The 9008-nt window shown below is 32.8% G+C and overlaps 1 protein-coding gene across 1 annotated transcript; it reads left to right on the forward strand.

Moving 5' to 3' along the window:
• The first annotated feature begins 1600 nt into the window (after nucleotides 1-1600).
• On the forward strand, nucleotides 1601-7146 carry LOC124836337 (RING/FYVE/PHD zinc finger superfamily protein). Its single transcript, XM_047311486.2, has 7 exons — nucleotides 1601-1920; nucleotides 2434-2519; nucleotides 3389-3535; nucleotides 3640-3748; nucleotides 3908-4031; nucleotides 4372-4645; nucleotides 6614-7146. Exons 1-7 carry the CDS (start codon nucleotides 1797-1799, stop codon nucleotides 6719-6721), a joined length of 972 nt encoding a protein of 323 aa, XP_047167442.1. The 5' UTR covers nucleotides 1601-1796; the 3' UTR covers nucleotides 6722-7146.
• The last annotated feature ends 1862 nt before the right edge of the window (nucleotides 7147-9008 follow it).

A 9008-nucleotide genomic window follows, 5' to 3' on the forward strand; every position in this document is an offset into this window, starting at 1 on the left:
TGTGCCAGGAAAGATATAAATATAAGATACAAATTTTTTTAAGAAAAAGTTATAATTTATTACTTGTTACAAATTCAATAAAATACATCATACACGACACATTCCGAAATATAATTTTATCTAATAAAAATAAGTGAATAAAAACAGCAATTATTCTTCCTTAAATAATAGTTCACATGCGTAAGGGTTCCGAGTAACCCCACCTTATCCCTTGTCCCCTTCTTTTTATGTTAACAATTGCGAACCTTTTTCCCTCTCGATTTGATACAATAAATTATTTAATATTTTGTGTTGTTAAAACTAAAACATTATAGTTTCTTGACAAAAGGAAGAGTTTGAGTCTCGTACGTTTTCTTTTTCAATCAAAGATGAAGCCTATTCAAAATAGAGTATACTTCAATCAATTTACTTTGGATGAAGTCAAATTTTCAAAAGATTTATTATTATTAGAACAATAAGTATTGCCCAGATAAACTTTATTTAATAATCTTTCTCCAATGGTTTTGGATTTTCTTTTCAAGTTTTGTAAGGGAGCAACGCGATTCTGAATAATAACTTCTTTAATAAATAATGCTGATATATTTTTTTTTTTCATTTCTAGTTTTGTTTTGAAAAATAATATTTGACATCTTTAGAAAAATACGTTCATTTTACAATTGATTATAATAATACGTTAATATTATTAATACTGAGTTTTGATTTTAAATTTAAAAATAAAATAAATATTATTAACATTATTATATAAAGTTATTAAGTGAGTGTACACTCGTATATGTAAAAGGTGTTACTGGAAATAAGTTTAGCATTGTTGTATAAATTACCATGACTTATAAATAAATAAAAACTGACTGTTATTAACAACAATTGTGACATTAGTATCTTAATTTAAAAAGAAAGTGGAAATTTTTTTATTAAATAATATTTTTTTTATGAAAATAAACTTATACACGAGCGTCTTATATGTGATAGGATATTGTAGGGTTACTTAAATTATATTTTTTATTCTTATATTGACACAAATTATTCATCATAAAGAAAATAATATATAGTATTATTAAATTTAAATCCTGTAGGGAAAGGAAAGAGTAAAAAAATTTAAAAAAATTCGTTAAACAAATGTAGGTGTTTTTTTTTTCAGAGACAGACTCGTAATGAGCCCAAAATAGTGATGGTTGAAGCCCAAACGATGGAAGTCGTGGTTTAAGCCCAAGAATAATTATTGACTTCAATGCTAAGGGCTAAACATTGCTACTACCGAAACATCCAGTATACAATGGGAATATAAAAAATATTTATTAGTACGCTAATTAAAGTATTGCTCTTATAAAGTTATCTTTCAATTTAAGCAAAATTATATTAAAAAACTTTAATTTTAAATAATATTGATACAATAGGAATAATCTTAAAGTTAATTTATGTGTTTTGCAGTATAATTATTTTGATACTTTTACATTAACAAAACCGTGAAACGTGTAATTAAGTTTTTTTAATTATAATAAATAATGAAAATGAACATTTCATCAGTCCCCAATCCAATGGTTAGTTTTGGAAATTCACGATCCCACGGTTCACGCATAACCTTGTTTACGCTGATAACGAACACTTGAAAAATCAATTCGCACTTCAAAGTCTTAGAGAGAGAAGGATCAGGGAGATTCTTCTTCTTCTTGTTCTTCGTTCTTCTCCTGAGTTCTAAATTGTAATCTAAGCTAAGGATTATGAATTAGAGTTATGGCTTCGCTAAAGAAAAGTTGATTCGGTATCTGTCATTTGACTTTTCTACCCTCTGGATTTTAATGGCGGATCACTCAGACTCTTCTCCTCTCGTCCCTCCCCTTCCTCTCACTGACCCTTCCGAGATCGACCTCGAAGCCGGTCCCTCCGAACAAATCCAATGCCGAATTTGTCTCGAAACCGATGGTAATTTCACTTCCCTACTTTTTCTTTTTCTATTCGATTTCAGGTTTTGGCAAGCTGCACTTTCATGTTCTCAGAAGTGAGAATCAATCACTTCGTAATTCAAGGACTCCATATATTGTAATTTCGAATTTTTCTACTTTTGTCCTTAAAACTGCTTTTATTTATTGATTTATGAATTCAGTCTTCAAAAACTTGAATCGTGTGAGTTGATGAGAGGCACGTTATTCTCCTAACTCTGCCCATTTTGGTTCAATTATACGGAGAAAGTAACTAGTTATTGAATTTGAGTAATTCAGTGGATTACATCATTGTTCGTCGGAATTTGAATTTCGTTATTTTAGCAATTATGTGTGTAGTTGCTCTTGGGACCGTTATTGTTGTTCCATGTGTGGGGTATTACAAATATGTCAAGAATGATTGCTAATTATTTAAGATTCATTGTTGAATGTCGATCCCCCGACTATTGGAGTATATGATATATTTTATCAGCTGAATTCCTTTTTTTTTACCCAGGTAGAGATTTCATAGCCCCTTGTAAGTGCAAAGGTACATCAAAATATGTACACCGAGAATGTTTAGATCATTGGCGAGCAGTTAAGGTAATGTTTTATGATTTATAACATTACATTAAAACTTTATAGGTGATGATAATTGCGTGACTGTTAGTAAGCGTGGCAAGAAGCAAGTGTATATGCTAAACTTACAGGAGGATTTTTTGGTGGTTAGTAAACCTTTTGTTGGATTAATTAATAAACCAATAATTTTTGTTATGCTCTCATTTGTTGATTTGATCTCATTATATTTTCCAATTTGTGTGTATTAGCCTGTGGTTGACTTGGCAGCATTTCATGTCACTTTTAGGGGTTTTGTTTTAATTCTTTCCCTTCAGTTATCTCTGTGTCTGTTGGCTACCCATTACCCATTTATTCCGGTGATAAGAAGGTTGTACTTTTAGCCTATTTTATTTTACCCGTTTCTGTTTGCAGTTTTGATTTACTCTCCATGACTTTAACATGTTTTTCATGCTCTTGAATCTCTTGCCATTGACACATCATGGTTAATGGTTATCTTTAGTTTCCACTCTATTCTCCCTTTTTCTGATGATATTTTGATCCTGTAACCAGTTAATTATCTTTAGAATTAACCTTTTTGTCTTTATCCTGTAGTCCATGAACTACTTTTTCTTTGAAAAAAAAAAACCTCCAGTGCGGTTGGTGTATTCGAGGGTGCAATGTACTAACTACAGATAGAGAAACACCTGGATATTTTGTATTACGTAGAAATCTGACAATAATCAGTACTTTTATGATATGCAACCGCATAAACATTAGTCGTTAAAGTGTGGCCAATTTTAAGTGGCAGGATATTTTTTTCCTATACTCAACAGTTCCATGTGTAAAATGGTGTACTTTACAGTTCTGACCTAAGAAATATACATTTCTTAATTTATTTTTTTTTGGTTTTGCAGGAAGGGTTTGCCTTTGCTCACTGTACAACATGCAAGGCTCCTTACCATTTGCGTGTTCATGTTGCTGCTGATAGGAAATGGCGTACCCTGAAATTTCGTTTTTTTGTCACCAGAGACATTCTGTTTATTTTTCTGGCTGTCCAGCTTGTAGGTGATTTGTTTCGATTTGTCTAGCCATGTATATACTTGTCCATTTGTACTTTGTGAGTGCGTATAGGTAATCTGATTCAACCCTTTCAATGCCTATGCAGGTCATTGCATCACTGGCATATCTGGTTTATCTAATAGATGGTTACCAGCAATATTGGCTTCGTCTTCTCTGGGGTTTTGATAGTGAAATGAGCTTTTACTACATATGTGGTAAATTACGATTAACTTTAATTGTGTCATCAACATGCTAATGCAATATTTCTTTTGTGAATTATTTTGAGTCCATTGCCTTGAGTTCAATGTTTCGTTGTTCCAAAGTCAAAAATATATTGGTTTTGGTTAATTTTTTGTTGGTAATTTCTAATGCAGGAGCTCTATTATTTTTCGCACTGCTTGGCCTATCTGGGTGCTTCATTACTTGTTATGATCGAAGAGTTCGCAATGATTTAGCTCAACCTTGTAGAGAGTTATGTCTTTGTTGCTGTCAACCTGGGTAGTAATCTTGATTTTACATATTCCAAAGCCTCTGGCATTGTTAGAACACATAATGGAACTCTTAGCATCTTCATGAGGCTTCATTATAATGCTTGTTTTCTTGTTTCATTTTAGGATGCCAAAAGCTTTGCTAGGAGTGCAATATATAAGATTTAATTTAGGCTATATTTCAGATCCTTCTTTTAAGAACTTTTTCTCAAAGATATATAAAATTAAGTTTCTAATTATTCGTGGTTGCTTATGCTAAGCTGAAAAGGAGGAAGTTGTAATGTTGTGTATGAAGCAGTGAGTTTGTGATTCGGAAGTTTAACTTTTTGTGTTGAATGATGTTGTTGCAGAGTTTGTGCAGACTGTCATTTACCGGGCACTCTTTGTATGTGGACTGATTGTACCACTTGCTTTGAGAGTTGTGGAACCATGGCAACTGAATGTGGTGGCTGTTTGGGGGGTGCTGGGGAAGCAGGGCTACCATTATTATTCATAATGGCTTTGGTTGTTCTGGGACTTTTTACTGTAATTGGGATATTCTACAGTGTATTGGTGGCTACAATGGTAGGTCAGCGGATATGGCAACGTCATTATCACATACTTGCAAAAAGGATGCTAACAAAGGTGTGGCTGGTTTAGTTTATCTTCTTTGGTGTATTTATATGAGCTGTAATACTGTTTTGCAATTCAGCTGACAAGTCATGCTAATTACTAACCAATATCTACAATTAGCCTTTTAGCTGTAGCTTGGTTTAATTTTTAGCATTGAAGCCCCATATGATATCTTCACAGAAACATTTACTAGGGATGGAATAGCCAAGAAACTTAACTGTAAACTTTTATTGTTTTATAATTGACTTCGCTTTTAACATTCTCTTGCATTAGAGCCATATTGACTGAGGAATTTTCTGATGGTTTTGCTAAAGTATTTGTATTTCAGCTACTAGCTTACGTTTATAATGCATTATTATGTAGCTGTTGTGAACTTGTGGAATTGAAAAGAGTTTTTGGTTGTCTAATAAATGATAGATAGAAAACTGGAATCATTATTTGGAAATTACTGCCAAATTCTCTTATTATCCATCCTTGTTGCTGCTTATATGATAGTATCATGTTAATGACATTTTTAAATTTTGTATAAAAAGGAAAATACATATATATGACAGACTCTTCAATTGGTCTACTTTCTCCTTTCCAAACTCTTACTCAGATGTTTGTTTGACTTCCCCATTTCCCCAATTCTTCTCTCAAACCAAAATGCACCTGCTGTGTGCATTTGTTACAAACCAATCCCCCAAGTTCATTCTCATTCACACACCCCTCCCCAGTACATGAGAATGCATTATGCAATTCTTTGCTGCTCTTCCATTGCTTGTATAATTTAGCTAGGGTGGGGTTGGGTCACTATGAATGACTGGTGGGACAGCAAGGGCTGATGTACCATTGTTCGACATGTCTCTTAGATAGTGTGGCGACATGTTTGGGTATGTGGCATTGTGTTGCAACCCTCCTATTTTGTAATTGAGTATGTTGCTAAAATGGCTATAGTAATTTGGCTTGATTTATGTCTTGTATCTTGATGCCTTAAAGCTGGATTTTGGGTCTCTTAAATGTTACTTTTCAAACAAAAAATATTTAATTAGTTGTTCTGAATACTACAAGTTTGTTAGACCTCATTAGGGGTCACTGCATCCTAGTATTGTATACTTTGGAGTTCAGACTTGGCTTTGTCATAGTTTTGTCCTTAAAATGGGTTTGAGTAGATCAAGGGAGGAGGGTGTGTATGACTACTATTGGCTTTGACTCCTAAACAGAGTGAGAATTTTGGGTTTACTGGAGCTGGCCTCCTAAAGGTTTGGATCCCTTTACTTGGCATGTCAATGTTCCATCCACTCCAGGTTCGTTGGACACATTAGGATTATTGCATCTGAGGTATTGTATGTTTTAGACCTTTAAGTCAAAACATTGAACGCCTTAGGCAGGGGTAGCCTGGCCACTCTAGCCCTATTTAGGGTTTGTTCCAGTATACCTAAAAAGTCTCCTATTTCTTAGAAGTCGAAGTGAATGGTAATTTATGTAACACTTATCTCATCAAAGTATATTTTAAAGACAAAATTGTGTGTCTTCCAAAGGAGACAATATCTCAAATGTTATTAACTGAACAATGTCCAATGAACCTTGATTTTATTAAAAACACTTATCATTAATTCATAATATATAAAATAGCAAAATTCTTATTATGAAGATTTGAATTTTTATGTTTTAGATATTTTGTTATGGGATTGTAAAAGATTAATTTTTTATTTTATATGTCATGTTCAAGCTGTGCTGTCCTGTTTTTTTGTTCAAGAATATGTTTCATCGTGTTTGTCTCTATTCTTATGTGGGTGAGGTTTTGGGACTGGGGAGCGGTTAGTGGTGAGGCATCTTCTGGCTTATGTGTGACCAAAAACAATTTGTGATTAGTTATAGTTTACGAATAATACCAATAATCCCATGTGTCGTGTTTTATGAAAACATCATGTTACCCTGGATCAAGCTGACATCGTATTGAGTTGTTGATTTTGAATTTGTTATCACTTCTCATCGTAGGAGTATGTGGTTGAAGACGTCGATGGAGAGCTGACAGGGTCTGATTGGTCTCCCCCGGCTCTCCCTCCTGAGCATGTTCAGCAGTTGAAAACATTGGGTCTACTGTGAGTTTGTAAGAATAACCAGTCACCTACTTGATGACAATAATGAAAGTAGAGATACATTGGCCTTCTCCATGTCTTGGTAAGCTGGTCATTTTCGTGAAGACCTGCTATTAATTGATAATTGTGTAATAGCCACTCAATTCAGTTTGGCTAGAGTTGTACACTTATGCTGAACTATTGATATGTGGAAAATTGTGAATGTCTGACGCGACACGCCTACAGTCTACTTATGTAAAGAAAATGAAAGAGGATTCTTTGATTGCCCAATAACCGGTTACAGGTACATCGCCATTTCTTTTCCCTGATGCGTTGCTGCTTGGTTAGTCATGTTTTATTAGTTGTAAATAACTCTAACGGTAAAATTTCATGCGTACAACTGCCCCGTGATACAAGCATACTGTCTGGAGTAAGGAAAGATGTTTGGTTTCACTCTCTTTCTCAGTATTGTAGTTTCTTTAACTTTATTTCTTAGTTCTACAACGTTTTTTGTTTCTGTTAAATCTGTTGTCCCACGTAATGGAAGGCATCTACCTGGCTATAACGTCATTAATCCATTCTTGAGTTGATAATGAAGCATATACGAAAACGCTGTTGATTTCAACAAAGAGAGATTAAATTGATAATTTTGGAGTTTGTTTGTATATCTTGTCTTATCAGGATCGTTATTTTATTCTAAGAGTTTCTTAGATTATATCTGATGATTAGTTCTCTCCTTGGTTTCCATATATCTTAATATTTAACGAATGGCGTTATTTTATTCTAAGAGTTTCTTAGATTATATCTGATGATTAGTTCTCTCCTTGGTTTCCATATATCTTAATACTTACCGAATGGCGTTATTTTATTCTTAGAGTTTCTTAGATTATATCTGATGATTAGTTCTCTCCTTGGTTTCCATATATCTTAATATTTAACGAATGGTTTTCTTTTGTAGTTGGGATTATCAGTACAAATAGAAACAATACTTTATCCTTCTTTAATACCTAAAACTTCACTATTTCAGCAGAGTTCATTCTTTCCCATTTTGTTGTTTTACGTTTTACTTCCACGCGGCTTTAGCCACCGCAAACAATCATTAATGTCTGGTGGTGGCCATGAGAGTTTGTATCAGTGGATCTGTTTATTTAAGGCTTCAATCGGTTTATCGTTCTTTCTTTTCCTTCACTGATTTCAGTAGTAAGTTCATATTTACTTCCTTCATTAGTTATATTAAGTGCATCTGATTCACTTCTGCATCCTAAAAAACATAAAATTATTCTTCCGTTTCATTAAAGTACATCAATAATGTAAGGTAGTAAAATTAAACAAAAAAACAAATGTAAGAGAAAAATAAGGTGAAGATTCTTTTGACATATAAAGGTGAAAGCGGAATGCTTTTATGATAAGATGTAAAGCTTATAGTTCTGCTTTCCAATGCTTATTACTATTGAAATTCCGCAGATACCAGCAACGTGGACTGCTCTCCTGTTAAATTGCATTTTTTTCCCTTGAAAATAAAGTGTCCTAAATGTATATTTGAAATGATGAAAAAAATTTGGTTATTTAAAGGTAATATTTGGTTTGAATTTCTCGTGAGTCAAACTTTGCGAAGTGTTGTTAATTTGTTAAATTTATAGCTTAAATTATTCAAAATTAAAGCTGCTTTAATACATTGTTCTCAGATGTTTTATACAAGCTTGTAACAAACCAATGATTTGCTGAAGACTCATTCGGTGATTGAATAACTTCTGTACGCCGACAGTATAATAAATTCAGAATAACATTATTATTTTCGGATTTAGTTTACAAGATAGTCACGTGTATAATTTTTCAGGCGTCACAGATAGCTACCGACTTATCTTGCCGCGTAAAATTATTATTGTTATAAACTAAAGCTGTAATGATAAGGGGCACGTTTTTCTTACGTTTAAAACAAAGGAAGTTGATGATCATACAAGTAAAATAATTTTCGTTATTTTATAACTTTTATCGCATTTTTTGTTTCTTTCTTCTGTTTCATTTTATTATATGCCACCTACTAAATTTTTATATTTTTTTATCTGTCTGTTATTATACTTTCTGTATATTTTTTGTTTTTCAGTATTGAAACTCAACTTATAACTGCTAGGTATAATTTTTATTTATTTATTCATTCACAGTCCAAAAAAGCCCAACATTTAAGTCCAAGTATAGCATCACTAATGTTATATTTTTTTTATCGTTGTTTTATCCTATGCTCTATTTTTTCTAAAATGACATGACATGGTATGCTGTCTATTTTTTTCTCGGTTTGTTCTATTATTCAATATGAT

The sequence above is a fragment of the Vigna umbellata genome, chromosome 5 (genome assembly GCF_029865625.1).
Source record: "Vigna umbellata cultivar VRB3 chromosome 5, Vumbellata_1.0, whole genome shotgun sequence".
In the NCBI taxonomy this organism is placed as follows: Eukaryota; Viridiplantae; Streptophyta; class Magnoliopsida; order Fabales; family Fabaceae; genus Vigna; species Vigna umbellata.

Excerpts from the sequence above, each read along its gene's own strand:
- LOC124836337 (XM_047311486.2), top strand. The coding sequence starts at position 1,797 with ATGGCGGATCACTCAGACTCTTCTCCTCTCGTCCCTCCCCTTCCTCTC. Across the intron at positions 3,536-3,639 it reads TTTTTCTGGCTGTCCAGCTT|GTCATTGCATCACTGGCATA; the intron begins GTAGGTGATTTG and ends ATGCCTATGCAG. Across the intron at positions 4,032-4,371 it reads CTTTGTTGCTGTCAACCTGG|AGTTTGTGCAGACTGTCATT; the intron begins GTAGTAATCTTG and ends ATGTTGTTGCAG.